At 36.2% G+C, this 24,501-nt stretch overlaps 2 protein-coding genes across 5 annotated transcripts in view; both read left to right on the top strand.

The window, feature by feature from the left end:
- The first annotated feature begins 271 nt into the window (after positions 1 to 271).
- Positions 272 to 15,714, top strand: LOC107747828 (arf-GAP with Rho-GAP domain, ANK repeat and PH domain-containing protein 1-like). Of its 4 annotated transcripts, none has more exons than XM_016562438.1 (27): positions 272 to 357; positions 1,883 to 1,918; positions 3,409 to 3,494; positions 3,626 to 3,727; positions 3,844 to 3,913; positions 6,421 to 6,541; positions 6,679 to 6,875; positions 6,965 to 7,074; positions 8,020 to 8,219; positions 8,320 to 8,405; positions 8,538 to 8,720; positions 8,815 to 8,989; positions 9,073 to 9,180; positions 9,806 to 9,941; positions 10,039 to 10,141; positions 10,624 to 10,798; positions 10,896 to 11,105; positions 11,395 to 11,610; positions 11,714 to 11,819; positions 12,069 to 12,216; positions 12,888 to 12,956; positions 13,183 to 13,266; positions 13,392 to 13,509; positions 14,189 to 14,302; positions 14,900 to 15,030; positions 15,122 to 15,204; positions 15,655 to 15,714. In XM_016562438.1, the coding sequence occupies exons 2-27, from the start codon at positions 1,907 to 1,909 to the stop codon at positions 15,692 to 15,694; spliced, it is 3,183 nt and encodes a 1,060-aa protein (XP_016417924.1). In that variant the 5' UTR covers positions 272 to 357; positions 1,883 to 1,906; the 3' UTR covers positions 15,695 to 15,714. The 4 variants fall into 4 exon arrangements, with proteins under 4 accessions (XP_016417924.1, XP_016417922.1, XP_016417923.1 ...); XM_016562436.1 differs by having other exon boundaries at positions 3,406 to 3,494; XM_016562437.1 differs by lacking the exon at positions 272 to 357 and adding an exon at positions 727 to 798.
- Positions 15,715 to 17,663: 1,949 nt separating this feature from the next.
- The window catches only part of LOC107747827 (globoside alpha-1,3-N-acetylgalactosaminyltransferase 1-like), a 23,416-nt gene continuing 16,578 nt past the window's right edge, over positions 17,664 to 24,501 (top strand). The window contains exon 1 of the mRNA XM_016562434.1: positions 17,664 to 17,742. Within this exon, the coding sequence (XP_016417920.1) occupies positions 17,687 to 17,742 (56 nt within the window). The 5' untranslated portion in view covers positions 17,664 to 17,686. The remainder of the gene's footprint in view (positions 17,743 to 24,501) is intronic.

Raw genomic sequence — 24,501 nt, 5'->3', positions numbered from 1 at the left:
TATATATTTGAAGATTTCCATGGTTACCCCTATAGTCATCATATTTTAACCACGTGTAAACAAAAATATAACCTAATAAATTGCAATTAAAGCTTATTGAATGTTAAAATGCGTTTAAAATATAAAGTTAAGTGGATATCATTACCCATTTTACTCTTAGTAATTTACTAATTGAATAAATTTCATAATTTAAAAGTTTGTATTTAGAACTTTGCTGGCCTTTAAAAGTATCGGTATGGTATCGAAAACAAAATAAGTGGTATCGCCCATCCCTACTGCTGCAGTAATTAGCGCCGCGGGCGGTATATGAACTGCGGATGCTACTGATGCAGACGTGCGCATTGCGCAACAATTAACGTAAACCATCTACATATATCTATGTCTAAATATACATTTAGTTTGTCCGTAGTTGCAACCAGCAACGTCGGAAACGAGTTGATCTTTCTTCAGACTTTGTGCCCTTATGCTTGTGTGGACTTAAATTCATAAGCTTCCAGTTTCTAAAAATAAAGAGTTTGGCCAAAATAAATAAATAAATAAAAAATTAATGTTGAGATAACAGGATTGATAGCACGGTGCTTTTAAAGCTAGAAAAAAAATCTTAGCTATAGCTATCCGAAGAATTGCAGGAATGGTAACTTCCTCATTTTCAAAATAGAGCTCTCTCTCTCTCTCTCTCTCTCTCTGTCTCTCTCTCTCTCTCTCTCTCTCTCTCTCTGTGTGTGTGTGCATGTGTGTTTTTAATAAATGCCTTGTAATGCAGTAGGGCTTGGTTAGCACAGATTTGGCTGCACACAGGTAATCTCATGATCTTCTTTTCTCGGTTTATAACATCCTAAACTGTAGCACAGTTTTTACTGATAGCACTAACAGTGTTTATGGTTATGAGGATAATTATACAACACAACACTTGAATTTTCAATAAGATGTAGGCCTATTGTTTTGAAAAAGGATACCTGTGTGTGCGCGCCTGCATGTGTTTCTTAGTCACTAGCTCTTAAATAGTTAAGTATAGTTAAATGTATGTAGGCTATCAGATGTTTATTTGACCACTTACTTATTTGACCAGATATTAATTTCACCAATATCTGCTATTAAATACATCTTTATTCCTCTAATATTCACATAAGAGTGTCTATTTCTGCATGTGTGTATTTTTGTAAACAGATAGGTGGATGGAGACCATGGGCACTTTTTAATGTGTGTGTTTTTGCACTCCACTCCAGCTGGATGGACAATAAAAATGTTTGAGTTTTTATCTTGGTTTCATGGAGAACACAGATCTGAGCTTACTTCCCAAACTTGACCACAGTGAAGAAGAGCATTATTGTGTGTGCTGAAAGGACTATTGTTACTATTGTTACTTCTGATATCTTTCAAAGGTTGTGTGTTTCTTAATGTCTGAGCTGGGAACGTTTTAGAAATGCTGTGCATCAGGTTTGGTGACTTTATTCAGTTTGTTACAGTAAATTACTGGGCGGAAGAGATGTTGGTTTATTTCTGTAATTAAGGTCACAGCCTTACATTAGGTTTGATAAGATTATTGTTATAGACAACACAGTAGTTAACCGTTCTCTAGATTGTTTTTTGTCCAGAGTATTTGTGTAAACTGAGTCAAACTGAGTTCCTTATTTTAACCCAAAACAAAATATAATTATCCTAAGTCAGAAAAAATGTTGTACAAATTTCAAACCAGTAAGGAAATGTCAAGATGGTTTGGAACTGTGCCAGGAAAAATGATCTGACTGCCCTGTATTTCATAGATATATAGTTTCCTTTTCAGTATTAAAGATACCACACATATAATGGTTTCCATTTTTTTTATTGGTTGATTAACTCACTTCGATAATTGATTTATTCATGCCTTCTGCATCCTTCACAGGTGCACCCAACATAATCCCAGAACATGGCTTTAAAGGTAAATTGTGTGTCTGTGAGTGTTTATATGGTGTCTGTGTGATAGCTGGTTAACTAGTCATTTTGTTAGGCCTATATGTAAAACTCACACTCACTGCTGTGCCGTCAAGCTAAAATGTACAGTACTTCATTTTTAATACATTTGGGTCATTCCGTGTCAACTCAACCAGATGTCCCCGGCTCAAATTTTTAATTTTGCTAATATTTTTTCTGAAGAGAGATAAACGTGTATAGTGATGAAAGCCAAAATATTAAATGTCATGGATAAATATTTACGGAGTAATCCACTGTTTTGTAGAGGAAGGTCAAAATGGCAATTTTCACCTGAGATTCAGAGCCAAATATACATAATATATATAAAATAGATACAGGGGGTTAAAAATGACTTCAGAAAGATGGCAGCATCATAATGTTATTTTCACACAGAGATTGGTAGGTCTCAGTAAAATCTGTTCACTTTAGCAATGTTGGTTGCTTTATGTTACAATGGTGACCATTCAAAACTGGGGAAAGAGCACTTTTTTCAAGTTTTTTCTCCAAAGTTTGCAGGCATGTAACTCAAAAAATATTAAAGAGATCTTAATGCCCTTTTAGATAATGGGTCTTAACAAACTTTCCTTTTGGCATCTTCATTTTTAAGGCCATTTATGGTTCAGTTCCAGAGATATTGTAATTTCAGTATGGCTCCAGGAGTAAATCAGTAAATTGTACACATTTTCAGTGGTCAAAAACCAAATGTGGGTCAATTTGCAAAAAATATGATACTTCTTTACTTTTAAAGATGAAAGTCTGAAGAACAAATAATATTAAAACTAGAAATGTATCTTGTTTCCTTCTGTCAAAACAACTGCATTGAATATACCTGTCTGAGTGCCATAAAGATTCTTTTTCCAAAGTTTGTGTGCCTATAACTCAAGAAGTATTAAAGATATCGCAATCAGAAAAAATATTAGCAAAATCAAAAATTTTAGCCGGGGACCTCTGGTTGAGTTGACACAGAATTACCCATTTCTAGTTTTTGTCTGATAAATATTCTGTTCTACCACTAAGTTCTTGTTGAATATACACTACCGTTTAAAAGTTTGGCGTCAGTAAGGAAAAATGTATCTCATGCTCCTTGAAGGCTACATTTATTTGATTACAAATACAGTAAAAATTTCACAATTAATATTGTGAAATATGAATAAAATTTTATATCACGTTTAATGCAACTGTTTACTATTTTTATTTATTTAATAAAGCTATTTCTGTAATGGCAAAGTTCTAATATTGCGATGGCTGATTTGACACTCAAGAAGCATCTAAAATTATTTATTTTTGAAAAATAAATATATTTTTTTACATTATAAATGTCTTGACTGCCACTTTTGATCAGTTTAAGGAATTCTTGCTGCTTAAATTATAAATATTGATTTCCCTACTGACCCCAAACCTTCGAACAGTGGTGTATCAACAGCTGTTTGTATCTAATGGTTAAATGTCTTCCAGCAGGAGGATCTCTTGCGAGACATCCAGAAGTGTTTTAACAACCTGAAAGTTGAAGAGGATAAAGAAGAGACAGTAATTCTGAGAGAACGGTGTGTGCGTGAAAAAACAAATGCTGTTATGTGGATAATGTTATTTCAGTGTGTGTGTGTTTGCATGAGCCTTCAGTGAAAAATAAATTAGAATTATTCTGTATCTAATAATATTAATTTGTTCATGTTAGTGAGGACAGTATTGACATCCGATGTACAGGCTTTCCTGATTTCTCAGAGGACTTCCGTCAGATTGTTAAAGCTGGCTGGCTAGAGAAAACTCCTCCAAAAGGGTAAGAAACAACTTATATACAATTTATATATCTTCTACGACTTTTCTGACATCCTGAAGTTGTTTATATTTTTGTTATTTATAAGTGTTTTATAATATTCATGTTTGTATTTTCAGAGCGAAGATTTACCAGCGCCGATGGGTGCAGCTGGATTCAGAATATTTGAGATATTTTCAATCCATCAAGGTAACAAATGAATAACTATATGGGTCATTTTAAAAAAATGTTTCATAATCTTAAACAATCAAGATTATTAAGATTCTTTTCATATTTTCTAGTTCACAAGACACTAGTTTCCTTCCAAAATGACTATTAAAAAGTCCTGCCATGTTTTGATTTACTTTAAGGAAGTTGTTAAGCATTTACTGTAAAACATGATAAGCCATAAGCAATGATTGGAATGAAGAGGGGGTGATGACCAACATGAAAACCGAAGGGGTATGAAAGCTGGAATGTATTCCTGCCTTTGGGTTTCGGTTTAAATCAAATATTACATCAAACTAACAAATTTTTGCCATTTAGCAAGTCATTCAATTGCCTGATATTTGGATTAGGTAAATGTAGCATTTATAGGCCCGGTTTCACAGACAGGGTTTAGCCTAAACCAGGATTAGGCCATAGTTCAATTAGGACATTTAAGTAATTTTTATAAACATGCCTTAGAAAAAAAACATTACTGGTGTGCATCTTGAGACAAAACAAAGGCACTGATATATTTTAAGATCAGTCAGTGCATGTTTCTTTCAGTTGAAACAGCTCAGACTTGCACTTTAGTCTAGGACTAGGCTTAAGCCTTGTCTGTGAAACCGGGCGATAGTGTTTGGACTGTAAAAGTTAAAAAAGGAAGGCAGAGGTGTACTCTATCTGAGATAATAATCTAAATAATAATAGCAATAATAACACTTTAAACCATGCACTGCCAGTCCTTTGCACCGCAACTCTATGATTAATTACCATAATCGTCACTATTACTGAATTAACTCTTTCATTTTTGGCTGATACTGATTATCCAATAATTCTGTCAGGACCACTATCGTCAAAGATGATTGACAATTAGCATACAGTTTGGATTGGCAGTATGGTCCTGTTCTGGGCAAGAACTCCCTGTGCATCAATGCAACCTAGCATGGATGAGAGCAGGGAGAGCAGCGATAACCCCCCCCCCCCCAGGGTAAACAGAACAGAACCAACATAAATGTATTGCAGATATCGTTATAAGTTCAATAATGTTATGTACACATTTTAGAATTAGAATCAGAAGGCTGAATCCTGACTGACAGAGGAGGAGTTGGGGATGGAGGAGGGTAATTAGCTATTGAGCAATGCGAAAACTGCTGATAATACTGAGGGACCTTATATATGAATGCTTAGATAGGTGTCGTATTCCCATAGGTTGATGGGGATCAGCTGAGAGTCAGCTGATGCGAGCTTGACTAACGTGACCTGCCAGAACTAACGCTACGCTAGATTTATATTATGTCAGATAACCATTAAATGGCCAATATTCTTCTTCTTCTTCTTTTTACTGTTTTGTTTCAATAAATAAATATAAAAAAACACTATAAACTAAATTGTCATTTTAAATACTGCTGGTGAATTCTAGGCACCAGAACATTATAATGTACAATAAGAAAAACTGCTATTATTTTTGAGATTTGCTAAAAATAAACTTTTAACAGTGTTTAAAAAGGATTTTTGGTTTGGAAAATGTATTTTAAGTGAGCGTTAGATGATGGCCAAGGTAATTGGGGACAATAAGGGGACAACTGCATTTTCAAATTTACTGTAAATTTGAATTGTACCCCTTCCAAATATACTATATGTATCCCTTTAGTTTTCATATTTATTTGTTGTCTATAGAGTGTAGCATTGTTCACTGTGTGTTCTTTATGAGTTGTTATCGTCCTGTTAACAGACCCTGTGAAACAACATTTTGTTCTTCTGTGGCAGGAATGATAGTAAACATGATTTGATATACCTGTGAAACCAGAGCTGGGTAGAAACTGATCAAATGTCATCTGGATTCCGTAATCAGATTCCAGAGATTAAGTACTTGTAATTAGATTAAATGTAATGCAGGGATTCCCAACTTTTTTTGCCATCTGAACCTTGTTTACCTAATATGTTTACTTGAACTACCTCTGATATTTCAAAATAAATATTTTAATAATTAAGTATCACATTTGCATGTTCACAGTTAAAATCAGTTTATCAAAATCAAAAAAATCTAAGTGTTTTATTTTGATTTATGTTGTTTAAAAATGATTTATTTTAATTTGACATTTTGATGATTTAATTGATTATTAGCTTTTCATTATACTGAAGAACTGCCTGCAGTTTCTTTACAAACCCCAGTTTGGAAAACCTTGATGTAATGTAGTGTTTAATGCACTTCATGTTGTTAATTACAAGGAATGGAATTTTTTTTTCTCTTTGTATTTTTATATCAATAGGGTACAAGACTGTCCTATTTAAATCAATTTGATAAACAAGTTGCGTCAAAAGTAATCTAAAAGTAATCAAAAAGTAGTCTGATTATATTACCTAAAATATGTAATGTAATAGATTACATTACTAACTACAATTTTTGTCATGTAATTTGGAATCAGTAATGGACTTTTTACAATTTGTAATTAATCTACCCATCTCTGTGTGTAATAAAGAATTACTCCCTGTCTGTCTCTCTGTGACAGGAAGTATACTCTAAAAGGATGGTGTCTCTGGGATCTGTCGATAAGGTGGTCAGTGTCGGAGACTTGCGATTCGAGCTCCACAGTCAGAGCCGGACTTTCCTGTTTCGAGCTGAAAGCACTCGTGCGTATTTGTCCATCAAATTTTTCCTAACCTTGCAGAACGTCTACTACACATCTTTGCTTTTGCATTCAGGCTATGAATCATTTACATGCATTTTTATTTTATGTGTATTTTTTATTTTATTTTATTTTTTACAGAGGAAAGAAATGACTGGGTGTGTTGTATTGAAAAGATTCTGAGTGATCACAAACATAGTCTGGAGCCCCGGAATCTGTTCTTTAGGAATGGAAGTGTGAATATTAGTTTCGAGGGCTGCATGGAAATGTTGTCGCCACGTACCAAAGTCTACACACTTATCAGCAAGGACAAACTGTTCCTCTTCAGAAGCCATGAGGTGTGAGTCTGAATGTGAATGGATGCCTTTGTAAATGTTTTGTAAATGTGAGTTAATTAATAGATTATTTGTGTTTGTGTTGTGTATAGGAATATTTTCAGGGTGTAGGTATCACTGATATAGATATGCGAATGGCCAACGTGAGAGATGGAGAAAACAAGCGCTCTTTCACGCTCACCACTCCATACAGAGCTTTCAGGTAAACGCTGCAACTTTTCACATTTTGCACAAGCTGGAAGGCACTTATTATTTATATACTATTATAGCATTTTATAAATATTTAGAATTCGCTTTAGCTTTATTTAATTCGTTTTTATTATAATTTTAAAGGGATTGTTCACCCCAAAATGAGAATTCTGTCATTAATTACTCACCCTCATGTCGTTCCAAACCCGTAAGACCTTCGTTCATCTTCGGAACACAAATTAAGATATTTTTGATGAAATTGGAGAGCTCTCTGACCCTGCATAGACAGCAACGCAACTGGTGAACTATCCCTTATCCCTTTAAGTTTTAGTAATTTTGTAATGTTTTTTTATTTTGTTTTCAATATTTTTCCATGTATTTTTATTTCAGTTACAGTATTTTAGTACTTCAATTTAAGCATATGTAATTTTTCTAAATGTACGTTTTTCATCTAATATTTATATTTTATTTTAATTCAGCTTTATTTCAATTACCGAACACAGTTTTTAATAGTTTTAGGTTTAGTTAACAATAATGACAGAATTATGAAGCTCTCATCAGATTGCCTGATCACAGGGTCAGTGTACATTTCCATTATTTTTTATAGTGTCGATTCATATACCAGCCAGACAGTCTCTTCCTGTTTAAGTGGGCAACTCTGGGCTCAATGCACTACAATGTGGATCAAAAGCAAAAAACAAATGCAGCTATCCAAGCGTTATTCTCTGAAGTTTCTTCAAGCACATTCACTGATCTATAACAGTCACAAAAAATGTGCTTTACATACTTTATGAAGGTCTGTCAGGGCTTCAAAGATGGCATATGTGGACATGACTTACTCGACAAAGCAAAATAAACCATAAACTTAATAATGAAACTGTGAACTAACTCACTACATTAATGAAAAACACCTGCACGAGCCCCCTATTTACATTTGTATTTTTCTCTCTCTCTCTAGTTTTATGGTGGATTCAGAGAGTGAGAAGCAGAGATGGTCTGAGGCGCTTAATGAGTGCGTGAGTCGCGCTCTGTCATGTGATGGGTTGTGTGAGAGCATTTGGCGCGTGCCATCAAACCGCTTGTGTGCGGACTGCAGCTCTTCGATGCCGGAGTGGGCTTCAGTCAACCTGTGTGTTCTGCTGTGTGAAAAATGTGCAGGTGCATACAAACACTTCCATGTTAACAAATGACAGCTGTTGTATGTATGTAGGCTACTGTATGTGGGCTCATAAATATGTGCACATTTGTGTGATAACAGGTGCACACAGAAGTCTGGGCCAGAACGTGTCAAAGGTTCGCAGTCTGAAGCTGGATGAGCGAGTGTGGACTGATGACCTCATCAGGGTACAATGAATATGATGCATCCAGTCTATGTGTTGCCACAGCTACATCTGATAGTTAAATTCATGCTTTGCAGGTGCAATTGTGCCTTTCTCTTTCAGGATGATACATGATGATCTCTTTATGTATTGCCAGGTTTTTCTGCTGCTGGGTAACGGCAAAGCAAATCAGTTCTGGGGAGCAAATGTTCCCCCGAGCGAGAGTCTCTGTTCGATCGCACACAGCGAGCAACGTCTCGAACACATCACAGCAAAATACAAAGATGGAAAATATCGCAAATACCACACACTCTGTGGCCAACAGGAGGCACTCAACAGTGTTAGTCAATTCAATACAAATGGCAAAAAAATGACACTAAATGCACATCAAATGACGGTTCTTCTCTCATGTTCGGTTGCTCTGGGTTTCCTAGGCTCTGTGTTCAGTGGTGCAGTCTGGTGATTTGTTGGAGACTCTCTCAGTGCTGAATTGTGGCGCGGATATCAACTGCAACACTGGTATCCCAGAATTCCCTACTCCACTCTCTCTGGCCAAACGCAGTGGCCAAACAGTACAGGCGGAGCTTCTTATGCAGAACTTGAACTCAGGTGCACAGATACACACACAAAACCGCAATGTACATAAGTTTCGATGCACAGGTTCACACTTCTCTTGATTTGTTGTTTATTAGAGTCGTTTACACCAGTGGATAAAGATACATCCATTCGATCTCAGTCTGGCTATCTTTTTAAGACCGCCTCATCAGCTAAGCCAATCACAGACCACAAAACCAAAGCAGGTATGTGTTCATTAAGTAAACTGATGATATTAAATTTTGTGTATTTGTGAGGATGTTTGACTTCCAAAAAGACTTAAAAGCCTAAAATGATACTTTTATATCATCAAAAGGTTTATTTTACCTGGTATTTGAGATAAAACGTTCATTGTACTATGCAAGAATCTTGATTAACATTAAAAGTGGATCTTACAACTTATATACAGTATATATAGAATATACACAGATATACATACAGCAAAATATTTTTACAGTATATAATTAATATTTCTAAAATAGTTTTTTTTTTTTACCGATAGCACCAAAATAAATGTGGAAGAAATATTTTAATAATTATAGATATAAAATTATAAAACGTTATAGTTGTAGAATAAACACAATTTCAAATTTGTTTTAACTTTTTAACTTTAATTACATTTAAATGATGTGACCATTTAAACAGTTTTTGGAAATTGTAAAATCTCATGCTATAGGCTTTTTAGGCTTTCGTTTGCACATTAATCTACAATATTTCATTGCAAATTAAAGTGTTTTTCAATTACAAATAAATGAGCAACCATAAACATATATTGTGTTGAGGTGCCTTGTGTCTGTATGTGTATGAACCTTATTGTGGTGAATATTGTAGATTTCTCTCGGCGTTGGTGTTGTCTTAGTGATGGAATGTTTAGCTACTTTAAGAGTGAACAGAGTCACCACAAGTGTGGTGGCATGAAGACCAGTGAAATCATCTGCCTGTCTGTCAACAGCCCAGGGAAACATGGGTAATGATCCCTGAACTTCAATCCTAAGTGAGTTTATTTTTACCACGTTAATTCTGTTAACGCCATATTTACCATGTCCTCTCTAATTTTCTGGCAGCTATGAACACACATTTGAACTGTACTCTGAGGAGGGAAGAGTCTACCTGTTTGCAAGTGATGATGGCAGCATCATCAAGAACTGGATCCAGGCTATTGCCATGGTGATAAACTTTAAAAAAAAAATTTTTTTTTAGCTCACTTAAATGACAAACAAGTGCTTTAGATTAGGTTTTCAAACTGGACCACAAGGGGGTACTAAGGTATCCGTTTTGCTATTTCAGAAATAAATAACATTTTCAAATCTATTACAATAGAAATGGGAAAGTTTTGCTATAATAATATATTATAATATTACTATACTACAATACTATACCAAAGTCCTTTTAAGGTATTGTATAGTCTTTGACTACACTATAATAATTTGTAATATTACTGTTTTACTGTATTTTCTAATCAAATAAATTTGTGAGCATAAGAGACTCATTTCAAAAACATAAAAAATAAAGTTTTTGTTTTTTATTTGTAAATATTCATCTCTCCTTCCTTGCATTATTCTGTAAAGCTGGAGCGATGTTTATTTACTATATTGGAGTTGGAGACAAATAAACTGATCTACTTCCTTCCTTCTCTTCCCTCGATTTAGGCTGTGCTGCCTCCTGCACTGTTTGATGTGTGTGGAACCTGTGATCGTCTGGGTCGCCTGCGCTGCACCGAGGGCAACCATGGCATTGGTTGGTTTTTCCTGAGCGGCTTCAAACTCCAGGTGTTACTGGAAGACAATGTACAAATAATTGACCTGCGCAAGCTACTCACACTCAGTGAGTTACAGCTCACACACAACAAGTAGTGATAGAGAGACAATATGAAAATGTGGGTGTCTGTATAAATGTACTCTGAGTGCGTATGTGTACGTAGATCTCTCTGACAGTGCTGGCTACATGGTACTTGTGTGGAGAGGTGGACCTCTGCATTTGCTAGCTGACCGCAGGCCTCATTTTGTGGGCTGGCAGACCTTCATTCAGCAGAGATCTGGTGCCGGAGATCAGCCATTATCACAACAGCAACTCACTGATCTGGGTGTCCCAGTGACTATTGACCGCTGCCTGGACCATGTAACACGTTATGGTATACAAACACACATTTCCATTACATAAGAAAACACAAACATTCTGTTGTCGAAATTTAAAATCTGGAAAAAGAGTCACTACAGTGTTATTGCCAGAATGTTCTAAGGTATTCTGAGTGTTTTTTATGTTATGTGGTAGCTGATTATGAACATTAAAGCATGTCAACATATTCTGTTACACCAAATACACAAAATAATGATCTTTAAAAAAGCATCATATGACCCCTTTAAGGCATTTCATTTACTGGTCAGGCAGCTGATTGGCTCATTGAGTCTGTTGTACTCTAGGACTGATGTCATCAGGAATCTACCGGAAGAGTGGCATTAATTCTCATGTGACCAAACTGCTGGAGAGGTTTCAAAATGATGCACGAAGCATAACACTGCTTGAGTCGGACTATTCTGTGGATGACGTGGCTAACATGCTAAAACGATTTCTCAGGGAGGTCAAAGGTGGAGTGTTTAATGGACAAGAAAACAACAACAACTGGCTTAGAGCTGCAGGTGAATAAAAATTGGAGTAATGGGAGATGAGACATTTAATACCGCTTGGAAAGTGGGAGTAGTTGAACACTGTAAGTACTTTTTTTTTTTAAACTCTCTGCAGGTCTAGAGGACAGAACTGAGAAGATAAATAGATACCAGATTCTCCTTTCAAACCTCCCAGATGTTAACAGAGAAACACTCAAAGCACTCATACACCACCTGGTTTGGTATGTTATAAGTCATGTGGCTTGCTCAGCTGTCTAAAAGCTAAAAAGTACTACACAAACCACTATAAAACAGTCATTTTCTTTTCCGATGAAGCAACTCTAAAAATAGACGGGAACTTTTTACCTACTTTAAAAAGTTGTTTTGAATATTTCTGGTACTCTGTTGATTTGAATTGATCATAAGGGGGAGTATGTAGTTATTGCTAGTAGTACATCCAAAAACTTGACCCGAAATGTCTGCTTTGTCAGTGTTCAACACCTGTCTGATGAGAATCAGATGACTATACGAAACCTTGGTATCGTATTCGGTCCAACGCTTTTTCACACGGATGGAACAGATGTCACAGGATCTCAGGTGGTGGAGGAGCTGATCCAAAACTACTGCAGCATTTTTAATGTGAGTCAGTACAACCTTTAAATCTGATCATTAGCTAAACCTTTAAAGATAAATTCCTTCTTCCAAACCATGTCTTAATGTGAAATAATATATATCATTATTATAGGTTTATCAAAGTGTGTTTGGGCATTTTGATAAATCAATAACAATTATATCAATTTTAGAGCAGTCGGGACTGATTTTGTGGTAAATAATTGCATACACACTTCATTCAACTGTGCATGTCACGTCAAATCCCTACTCCGAGAAAAGAAGCTACAGTAGCATTGTCATAATGAATGAGAAAAACTAGCCATGGATCATTCAAAACAGTTCATGGGGAATCATTGGTTGCAAAAACAAACAAACAATAAACACATTATTTATTTGTCCATCCGTTCTGATAAGATGCCCTGTATTCATGTGTACACTGGTGCCTCAAGCCACATTCATTCATGGTGAGGAGCAGGGATGAAGTACAGTCAAAACAGTCTTCTTCCCCAAGTCTCATGAAGATTTATTTTTTATCTCTAGAGGGCCTTAATTTACATAGTGCAGCATTTAAAGGTATATTGCAATTTGATTCATGCTGACATATAGCCCAACTGATAAATATTAATTCCAAATGCTGATCAAATGCTGCTGATAAACTGTTGATAAAAATGATGACTGAGATGAAGCTTCTTTTGCAGGTCTCAGAGTCTGACCTTCAGAGGCAGCTAAACATGACGTCAGTCATCCTGAATAAACACAAGTCCCAGGTCAGAGTTCACAGGACATGGGCATTTACAATATTATGTTAAGAGCTTTTTTTTTTTAAATGCTGTTTTGCCATAATGAAATATCTAAATAACTTCTCATGTTGATGTGCTGGCTTTGATGACGTTACCGGATAGTACAGTAACACTGAAAGGTTGTTGATGTATTATTTGAATTGTTTTGTTTTGCTGGTATTTGACATTAATGGCTGACTTTATTATATTTCAGAGGCCCTTGAGTCGAACTCCATCCAGCACCATTTGTGCTGTTTACCTGGAGAAGAAAGCTGAGGGTGCGGAGGTGCTTGTTCAGGTGCATATTTTAATCTTAACACAAACTTACATTTATTTAAGTACATTATTTGTAGACTTCTTCCACAAATGTTAGAGTAAGATGTTTGTAGGTACATTTTTTTCTTTGCGTGTACTATGTGTTAGGTCACAGCAGATATGACAGTAGTCAAGTTGGTTTCTGTGGTTTTGGAGCTTAAAGGAATTCAGCAGGCCAATGAAGAGTTCTGGAGCTGCTATGAAGTTCTAGAGAAAGAGGACATGGGTAAGATTTCAGCCTATTCTGGAACTGGCACTGAATAATAATACACGCAAATAAGAATTAAGATAAAAGCCTTTCCTGATTTTTTTTAGATGATTTTCCTTGGAGCTGCTTTAGTTCTATGTTAAGAGGCAACAGCTACCGATTTGAAATGCAGATCGATCTAAACAAAATTCCACAGAAAACACAAGCTTTGGCATGAAACTGGCCAACAACCAATTGTCCGCTTTTGGTACAGTACAATAATGAACTATGACAAAGGTTTTAATTCCTTCATTATGGTCCATCATGGTCCGAAGTGCATTTTAACTTAGTTGTTGTTTAATTTGTACTAACTGTAATAACTATGTACTAACTATTCTGTAGTACAAAAACGGTCTCATGTTCAAAATGCCCAGTATAGGCAAATTCAGACAAATGGCAATAAACACAGTCGTCAAGTTTACTCGTTGGCATCTGTTGCTGTTGGTTGGTGCTTGTTTTCGCCGAACAAGTTGAATCTGCGTTTCTCGGATCATGGAATGTCTGAGAAGTGACATAATGTACTCAGGAGGCTGTCAGTGCAGTGCGAATTGGTTTTCTGAATATGAGACCTTATCTATTGAACGTGACTCTGGATATGGTTTCTGTGACTAAGAAATTCAGTTATGTATTTATTGTTTTATGGTTTATTTTATAATAGAGAGAACTCTGCATTACCAGGAAAGAGTGCTGCCAATCTATTTTTCACTTAGCTGTCACTCTCACCTGCTGATCAAGAGGAATCAGTATATTATCAGCATCAGGAGGTACCTGGGTATGTTTCATCACACAAACACCAATGCATAGTGTCTTTGAAAATCAATTCAGTCACCATAATTGACGAGAATGGTGAAAAAAGTATGAAACATTGCAGATTTCAGTGTGATAAGTCATTTCCTTAATTTGGAAATGAAGACATTCCAAAATAACACTCCAAAGAGAAAGGAAAACTTGAAATCGCATCATATGACCCCTTTAAAGTATACATATAACATATACATTTAAATGCTCATTTACAATGTTTATATGTCAGAAATCTTAAATCAATTCTGTTCTTGTAGCTTCTGGAATGTTTTTTTAGCATACATTTTCATTTAGTAAAGGAATAATGGCACAATATCTACAAAACTAATCCCAAACATTTAACCATACACATTTGGCTCAAAAGATGTCACAAGAAACATTTTTGACTTAAATGAAATGTGTCCAAGCTTTTGACTTTTACTTTAGCATACATAATATGGTGCAATAAAGAACCTCCAACAATGAAGTGAAAAACAACTACAATAAATCCTATATAATAGCCTACTGCTTTTACATTGCTTGTTGTTTTAACAACAGTGCAGTAGTTGTTTGCTTTTTGTGTGTGCAGAGAATATAGGGAATCTGTGTCAAACTGGGCCATTGCGTGCTTGTGAGATTAAAAGTGAAAGTAGCAAAACTTTCCACAGTCATCACTGTGAGCTTTCTGGCACCACGTTCAGACTGCACAAGGAACTGCAGGTGTGTATGTGTGTGTGTAAACGTGAGCAGCTAGTGTATAATCATGCACTGAATAAGCATATTAACTTTTAAAAGGCTTCTGCTCTTTCAGAGTTCTCCGTGTGAGAGGGAATATCCTGTCAAAGAGCTCAAGCTCTATCATGGTTGCCGGAGCAAAATGCATCCACCCACACCGTAATAAACCGAGAGCACCTTAACACTACTTCTACCTACAGCTTACGATCACTCATAAACAGGGATGCAAATACATTGTTAAGAATGGGCAAGACAGTTGCACTTCTGACCAAAGCAGCAGCCAAACTTGTGACAATGGCATAACTGAAAATGAACCATTTTGTTGAATTCAGAAAAGTATACTTGCATACTACACTTACTATTTGTGCCATATGAAGATATGTCAAAAAGTAAAAGTAATATGCTATTTTGAATTCAGCAAATGTTTTTTTCTCAATAAATGTATAAATATAAAATTATTTTATACCCCTCATGAATTTGCATCCTTGTTTCAATATTTTAAAGCAATATCCCTATACCTTTAACATACATTTATACATTACATTACATAAACATACATTTATAGGATACAGTTTGTAGTGTGTAAAATTTCTTTCTTTTTATTTACAGATGGGGACTGATACTGATTCATGAGAAGCAGCAGTGGTGAGTCTGTAAGGTCGTGGTTTCTCTTATCGGGCAGAAATGTCGTTCACACAGCTCTTTCTTGACGACCTGATGATCTAAATGCGGTGGGTTAGATGAGAGACATACAAAATGTGCAGAGCAGTAGGGCAGCAGCACCTGAGAACCGAAACTGTAGGCTTATTCCGAGACTTGATACTTCACGACTTTCAAAAAGAGGACAAAATAGAGAGATTGATAATGGCAATCAGAAGAAAGAACAGTCAAATTTACCGTCACTCCTACAGCCTCTGTATTAGTACCACCCTCACAGCAGTGTTGACTATTTTTGTGTAATTTGATGCAAAGGTAATACAGTACAAAGTGTTATGTTATAAATGTACGTAATTTAAAAAAATGAAAACGTTGCAGGATTTACGATGGTGACGACCGTTGAAACACATCATCACAGTCTGTGAAAAGGGTCCATAGAGCTGTAACCACCTTGGGCATTCATATATCAATAGCAAATTCTAAAACATTTACAATGCATTTTTATAGAATCAACTAAAAGGTTTAATTTCTTATTCATAGTATAACGGTGACATCTGGCCTTCCTGGTGAAATAACCTCAAAGCAGCTAAAACGTTGCAGGATTTACGATGGTGACGACCGTTGAAACACATCATCACAGTCTGTGAAAAGGGTCCATAGAGCTGTAACCACCTTGGGCATTCATATATCAATAGCAAATTCTAAAACATTTACATTTAATGTTATGTTCATTTAATCATTTAGCAGACGCTTTGATCCAAAGCGAATTACAAATGAAGTCAAACAGTTTCCCTCAACATTGAACATTCAGTTACACAATATATTCACAATACAGGCACAAATATTTAGCAGACATAGCAAGCAATATACCACAATCGCAATCTTAAAATAGCAATCTTTTTTCCTAAAAAGCACCTCTAAATAATAATTATGGCCCAATTGTCCCGCAGCCTTATAACAATGTTTTTATTCTCAGTAAAGAGTGTTCTGACTTGTTTTGTTGTCATAGACAATGACTTTGTAGTTTGCACTAGATAAGCTCTTCTTGTCTATTTTTAGAAGTGCCAAAGACTCATTGATGCTACCTCTGCCTATATATGTTATTGCAAATTAAAATATTTTACTAGTTGGTTATACTGTATTCTTGAACATTTAACTCGCATCAATTGAAATTCTACCTCCTATCCATGTCGCAGATGCATTTTTATAGAATCAACTAAAAGGTTTAATTTCTTATTCATAGTATAACGGTGACATCTGGCCTTCCTGGTGAAATAACCTCAAAGCAGCTGATGGGTTGGATAAGTGCAATTTCTTCTGAGGGAAGAAACTAAAAAGAAAAAATATTAAACATGACATGAAAGTGTTTTTAAACAGACTGTGCCCATCTCAGATTATGTATTTTTAGCAGCACACTGACCTCTTGAATTACGAGTAATGTGATGCGATGAAATTCCTCTTTAATTCATGTATCTTTGGCATCAATTGCTCTTAAGTATATACCCTTGTTTTGTCCATTATTCAGAATGTTATTTACTGTATGCTGAGGTAAATGCATAGTGTTTTAAACAAAATATCCAGATTCAGAGAGTATAAAAAAATGGTTACAACAATAAATGATTTTTATGGGTTTGAAACAACGTGAGGGTGCATGAGTACTGTTTTCTTAAGAAGAACAAGTCTCTTTCATTTTGAAAACAAGGTTGTGATCATCCCAGAAACTGTGTTTAGTCTCAGGAACCGTTATCTGAAAAACATTATATTCAGTCTATACACACATCCTGTCTAGTTGAGCTACAGGAACACTTGAACGTAAGTAGGCTACAACTTACTGTGCTCAGCAAACCTTTTTGTCATCACAGCTCCCTCCCTCTTGCCCCCTCCTTCCCCCTCCTCCCTTGTCATGCATATAATCATGTGGAGGACTGTCTCACTGACAGTCAGTCCTCCAAATGATTAGAGACACAAACCTAAAGCAGGAATAATGAAAGTAAATTTTTATTTAATTTTTCGTGCATTGACTGGCTTGTCACTAACTGGGTATGTAATTACTCTTTTGAAATTTGCTTGTGGTTTTTGAATCTTAGAATATACTATCTGGAGTAAAATCATCTTGAGTTCCTTTTTAAACAATTCATTACTCAGAGTACCTGTTTTTATATGATAACTTGTACAAAGTTTATGATTTGGGCAACTCAGTCCAAAGTTTCAGCTAAAACAGGCATGCAAGGTTTGTAATGTGGTACCAAGTTTTAACCTGCGCTATACCATTTTGTTAGAGAAACTTGAAGTAACAGAAAGGAAGTACAGTAAAACAGTTTAATAAAATGGACTGACAGTAAATTAATCTTTAATCAATGTCATGATGGATTCATCTGGAATAATTGTTTAGTTCTTGTTGATTTTTTATGAAATTGCGTAAAAAATAGTATTTATTTTCTATATATGGGTCAAGGATGAAAAGAGGTTTGAAAAAGCAAAAAATTACGACCATACATTTTTACAGAAGACATCTAATAAAATGTCATTTAGTGTAACAGTAGTTCATATAACAAAAAATATTGTCAATATTTAGAACAAGGAATTACATTAAAAGACTGCATTTAAGGATCAAAGTGCAGCCCTATCATTCAGGTTTTACTCGTTTGTCAGAAAGAAGCTTTTAATCATTTAAATATATAAAAATTTTGTATGATCACCCTTTCTTTTATATGTTTTAATAAGTAGAGGTTAGAATAAGTATGTTGTTTCATTTACATAAACACACATACATAAATATATGTTATGCTGAATGACCATGGGACATTATTTCACCAATTTTGACATTTTATTTTCAAAGACATTTTCAAATAAATTTAAAGGAGACACTTAACTTGCATTAAATATGCTTTCTATGTATATAAAGTCACTTTTGTAAATTTAATTTGATGCAGACACCAAAATGGGAAGTCTTTGACCCATATATTTTCTATATTTCATAATATAGAAACGAAGCAGAAAGGTTATGTTAAAAAAGGAAGTGTACACCACCTTGATGCGGATGTAGTGTCCAGTGATGATGAAACAGACTCTGATTTAGCCCTGTATATACTGTCACAGCCAGGAGAAAAGTCCAGTATCATTGTGAAACCAGGCGAAGGAATGCCACTTGAAATGGAACTGGACACGGGCGCAGCAGTGTCTTTGATTTCAACAGAGACTTATAATAGAATATTCAGTGGTGGACGAAGTACACAAATCAAGTACTTGAGTAAAAGTACAGATACGTATAATAAAATATTACTCCAGTAAAAGTAAAAGTACTCCTTTTTCAATTTTACTCGAGTGAAAGTACAAAAGTACTCGATTTTTTATGTACTTAAGTAAAAAAGTACTGATAGATAGATTTATTTTGCAATTTTATATAGGCTACTTAATTTAAATATATACTAGCACATATTTTTTTATAATCCTACTGCTCAAAATACCTAGGATTTTCCCAAAATAACCACTATATGGAGTCAAGATATATTTTTGTTGTAGATATGGACTACGTTGACGAGAGTGATGTAGTAATGAATGAATGAATGAATGAATGATATCTTTATTTCAGACTCAAAAAGGTCCATATAAAATAAAAAAGCATACAAAACAACATACAACACGAATAACAACAACAACAACAAATAACAAGAAAATAATTTACATCTAATGTCCACTGCAACTTGTTAAATTTAGCTTTACTGTAACTGCACCACAAGTGGGCAGTATACAGTGGAGTGCAATAGGCTTTAAATGAAGCTATTTTGACATCATCAGTACACATGCTAAATTTACGAACAAGCATGTTAGCTTGTGCATACAATTTACAATACTGTCTCTGAATGTCATCATCATCACAAAGGTCACTTCTAATGATGTGACCAAGATATTTGACCTTATTCACCACAGATAACTCCTGTCCAGCCAAATAAAAAGAGGGTAACACGGCCTTACGGTCCTCCTTTGTCCTTGCCAATATAACAACACTCTTTTTGGTGTTGAACTTTAAATCATATTGCTCACCATAGTCAGAGCAGACTCTAAGCAACTGTTGCAGCCCAGCAGAGTAAGGTGACATTACAACTAGGTCATCTGCATACAGTAGATGGTTCAAAAGTCTTTCTCCCACCATGCAGCCAGTCTTACAGTTTTTAAGTCTCTGAGTAAGATCGTCCATATAAAGGTTAAAGAGCATGGGTGACAATATTCCACCCTGTCTAACCCCATTTGTCACTAAAAAAGGCTCCGATATTGTCGTGCCCCATCTAACCTGCATTGTTTGGTGTGTACCAAAAATGCAGAACCTGGACTAGGTATGGGGGAACCCCTCACTGCTGTAATTTTACAAATAGCTTTCCATGATTAATGCGGTCAAAGGCTTTAGAGGCATCTAAAAAGCACAGACACATAGTGGAGTTCTGCCTTCTGTACTTACTCACAGCCTCTTTCAGTGCATAGATACACATATCAGTCCCATACTTTTAAAACCAAACTGCTCATCATTGGTAATAACATATTGCTGAAATCGGTCCAGTAATATTATCTCTAATACCTTAGACATCACGCTGGCTAAGGCAATAGGCCTATAGTTTTCTGTGCTAGATATTTTCCCTGTTTTGTCTTTAATTACAGGTACCAGCAAAACAGAAAGCATAGAACTGGGCAATGTGCCATGAATCAACATTCCAGTAAAACACAAGGCCAATAAAACAACAAGTCTGTGACTAGCAAATTTCAAATGCTCTACTTAAAATTTTAGTGATTTGACCTAACCTCTAAAACTAAGTACTAAGTACAATGAAAAACATAGTATGTAGGATTTACATTGAAACTACTTTCACTCAGAAATTGATGGTACATTTTACAAATAATTACACAGAAACAGCAAGTAACACATTGAATTACCAGTTGATTGACTATATTAAGAACTGCAAAAAAATTAAGTTTTCGAAACTGTTGTTTAAATATGTAAATAGGACATTTTCTAATAAAATACTCACTAGTTTGCATACATTTCCAGAAATGAATCAGACACCGCTTCTGCGTCTCGGAGCACGTGATATACAGTATTATAAGGAGTAACGATATGTTTTATGAAATGTAGTGAAGTAAAAAGTACGATCTTATGCTTTGGAATGTAGTGAAGTAAAAGTAAAAGTTACTCAAAATAAAACGACTCCAGTAAAGTACAGATACTTGAAAAATGTACTTAAGTACATTACTGTTCACCACTGAGAATATTGAAACACCTGCCCTTATGCTCAACGGACATTGTTCTTCGAACAGACACAGGACAAGCATTACACCCTGAAGGTGTAATTGATATTCATGTAAAAATGGGCAAACAGACAGCTGTTCTTCCATTGTATGTCATGCATGAGAATTATCCACAACTCTATGGCAGAGAATGGCTGCGTCAGATTAAACTGAACTGGAAAGAAATAAAAACAGTCAAATTGAAGACGCTAGAAGCTGTTCTGCAGAAACATGCCGCTGTTTTCTCTAAACAATTGGGAGAAATGAAGAGCATTAAAGCTAAAATAACATTGAAACCTGAACACAAACCCAAGTTTTGTCAGCCCAGAGTTATTCCATATGCTCTGCGTCCAAAAGTCGAAGAGAAGCTGAATCGTTTCACTGAAATGGAAGTATTGTCACCGGTACAGTACAGCGAATGGGCTACCCCAATAGTCCCTGTTGTAAAGAAAAACGGTCATCTGTGGTGACTTTAAAGTGACGATACCCCCCCCCTGCACATTGAACACTATCCATAACCACGTATTGAGGACCTGTTCGCTTCATTGGCGGGGGGTCAATGTTTCAGCAAACTGGACTTGTCACATGCTTACCTCAAAAGTCCAGGAAGTTCCTTACAATTTCCACACAGAAAGGGGGAACATAATATAATTGCCTTCCACCAGCCATATTCCAGAGAGCTATGGACCAAGTACTACAAGGTATTCCCAATGTCCATTGTTACCTGGATGACATTCTGGTTACTGGCGGACTGAAGCTGAACACCTGGAAAACCTGGATGCAGTCCTTGGACGCCTGGAGGGGTTTGGCTTGCATGTTGAAAAAGGGAAATGTGACTTCTTCAAGGACTCACTGGAATACTTGGGTCACATAATTGACGCTGAAGGTTTGCACAAGTCACCTGAAAAAGTAAGTGCAATTGTCAATGCTCCAACCCCATAAACATCACACAGCTCAGATCATTCCTTGGTCTGTTAAACTATTACGGGAGATTCATACCCAATTTGGCAACTATAGCAAATCCTTTGAATGCCCTTCTGTGTAAAGAGAAACGTTGGCAGTGGTCTGCAGGGTGCGATGCTGCATTCAAAAAGGCAAAGGAACAACTAGTGTCACAAACTTCTTGACACACTACGACCCACAGAACGCAATTTGGCTTGCGTGTGACACATCACCTTGCGGATACGCTGTTTAAGTCGTTTACACTTTGATTTGAACGAAAACAATGTATCCGCGTGGCGCAGCTGACACAAAACAGCATACGCAATTTACGTCCAGCTGATATTCTCCAAAATGGCTCTAGGGTGATGCGTAGGAGACGAATTGTTGAATAAAGTCGGTTTTTTTTTCTTTTGCGCAAAGTATTCTCTTTTCTCCTAGCTTTGTAAAATTACAGTTGAACCCCTGATGTCACATGGATTATTTTACCAATGTCCTTGCTATGTTTCTGGGCCTTGATTGTGTAAAGGACCCTTGCTGTCTATGGGAGGGTCAGAGAGCTCTCAGATTCCATCAAAAATATCTTAACTTGTGTTCCGAAGATGAACGGAGGTCTTACGGTTTGGAACAACATGAGGGTGAGTAATTAATGACAAAATTTAAATTTTTGGGTGAACTATCCCTTTAAGTGAGGTTGCTGTATGCAGAGCAGTAAGGAAAGTGTGTGTTGCTCTTACGCTCTTTCTGAAAATTTTTGTGTAGTTTCCCGAGCACAAACCCATCGAAAATGAAGCTGATTACTCTGTAATGTTTGGCCTTATCGGAAGATGTTACAATTGTTAAAATGGGGTGAGATTATACTGTGTAAGAGATTGGAGTGTTTAAAAAGATGAGACAGACAACAAATGTAAAAGTGAAAATCAAAATTGTATTTACAATATTCACAAGAGACTTTAAAACAACACAATATAACTAGAATAACTTAGGCTGTTAAAAGAGTGGAGGCCGTTTGCACCATACCAAAAAAACAGTCCTTAAAGGGGTCATGACATGGATTTTTTTTATTATTTTAATATGCTCTTTGAGGTTTACTTATATTGTTAATAAAGTTTTTTGCACACAAAAAAACAAATATGTGGGAAAATGATTATTTTCAACCCTCATTCTGAACTTCTCTCAGAAACAGGCTGTTTTTAAGGGGCGGGTCCTTTAGGACTTCAGTCAATAATTAATCGGCCACTGTTATGATTGGCTAACGTCATTGCATTGGAAACAGTATCAACGCCCCCTCATTATTGCATGTTTTGAGTGTTTTGACAACATAATCCAAATAAAAGGGTAATTTCCAGACAAAGCATAATGAAATCATTTACTTACAATGTGATGCAGCTGCAGTCAGAGTTCCGCTTCATCTTTCAACAAACGTTTCTTTGTGAACTCTCCATGACACTGTGCCTCGTTTACAAAACAAAATCCTCCAATCAATCCTCTGACACGATCTGGGGTGCCATTAAAAACAAACTATCCACTTACGCTGGGAACCTTCTGATATCTGTACAAAGATGTGAATGAGCTGTTTAAACCAAACGCGTCAAAGTGAACGTTCTTTCACTCCATCTGTCCTACTGAGACAGACTCGAGCACGTGGACTGTGTCAGAAAGTGAACGCGCATCTGTATACTGTATCCAGTGTAGACAAGATAGCGGCAGTGATTGTAATTTCTATTTGCATTTGACGTTCCAGTTCACTTTTTTATGCCCTTCACTCGCTAACTTCCCTCCGTCTCGTTTACTCGGATGTACGTTATTGATTACGTTGCATGAGTGCCCACTACTGGTGGAACCCTTGGAATGGGCTGAACTGGGCTGCGTTCCAGTTCACTTTTAGACACGCACTTGCAAACTTCCCTATGCACTTACCCTTGGGGGAATCCCCTCTGCCATTTTGAAGAAATCTGTTTTTAGTAAAAAAAAAAAAAAAGGTGTTGTGTAGTTTGTTTTTTTCTTTTTTTCTCTCATTGCCCGTTTCCCTACACCTATTACAGACACAGAAGATAGCTCCAAGATGTCCACCATGCGAACTGACTTCTTAAGAGGCTTTGGCTATACTCAAATTATGAAGTTTGCTTATGACAGGGGTCACCAGACTCGGTCCTGGAGAGTCCTGCAGAGTTTGACTCCAACCCTAATCAAACACACCTGAACCAGTTAATCAAGCTCTTATTAGGCATACTAGGGCTGCGTTCCAGTCCGTTTATTGAATGCCCTTCACTCGCAAACTTCCCTCCGTCTCGTTTACTCGGATGTACGTTATTGATTACGTTGCATGAGTGCCCACTACTGGTGGAACCCTTGGAATGGGCTGAACTGGGCTGCGTTCCAGTTCACTTTTAGACACGCACTTGCAAACTTCCCTATGCACTTACCCTTGGGGGAATCCCCTCTGCCATTTTGAAGTGCCACGTCAAGTGGACGAGGGAAGTTTACATGGACATACCCTCGACCCCTCGATTTTGACAGAGGGAGCGAGTCTGCTTCATATGCACACTTCAGGCCGCTCCATAGACCACAATGCAACACGAT

The sequence above is a fragment of the Sinocyclocheilus rhinocerous genome, unplaced genomic scaffold, assembly GCF_001515625.1.
Source record: "Sinocyclocheilus rhinocerous isolate Xijiao unplaced genomic scaffold, SAMN03320098_v1.1 scaffold1492, whole genome shotgun sequence".
NCBI lineage: Eukaryota > Metazoa > Chordata > Actinopteri > Cypriniformes > Cyprinidae > Sinocyclocheilus > Sinocyclocheilus rhinocerous.
This window is presented reverse-complemented; position numbering and strand designations above follow the sequence as displayed.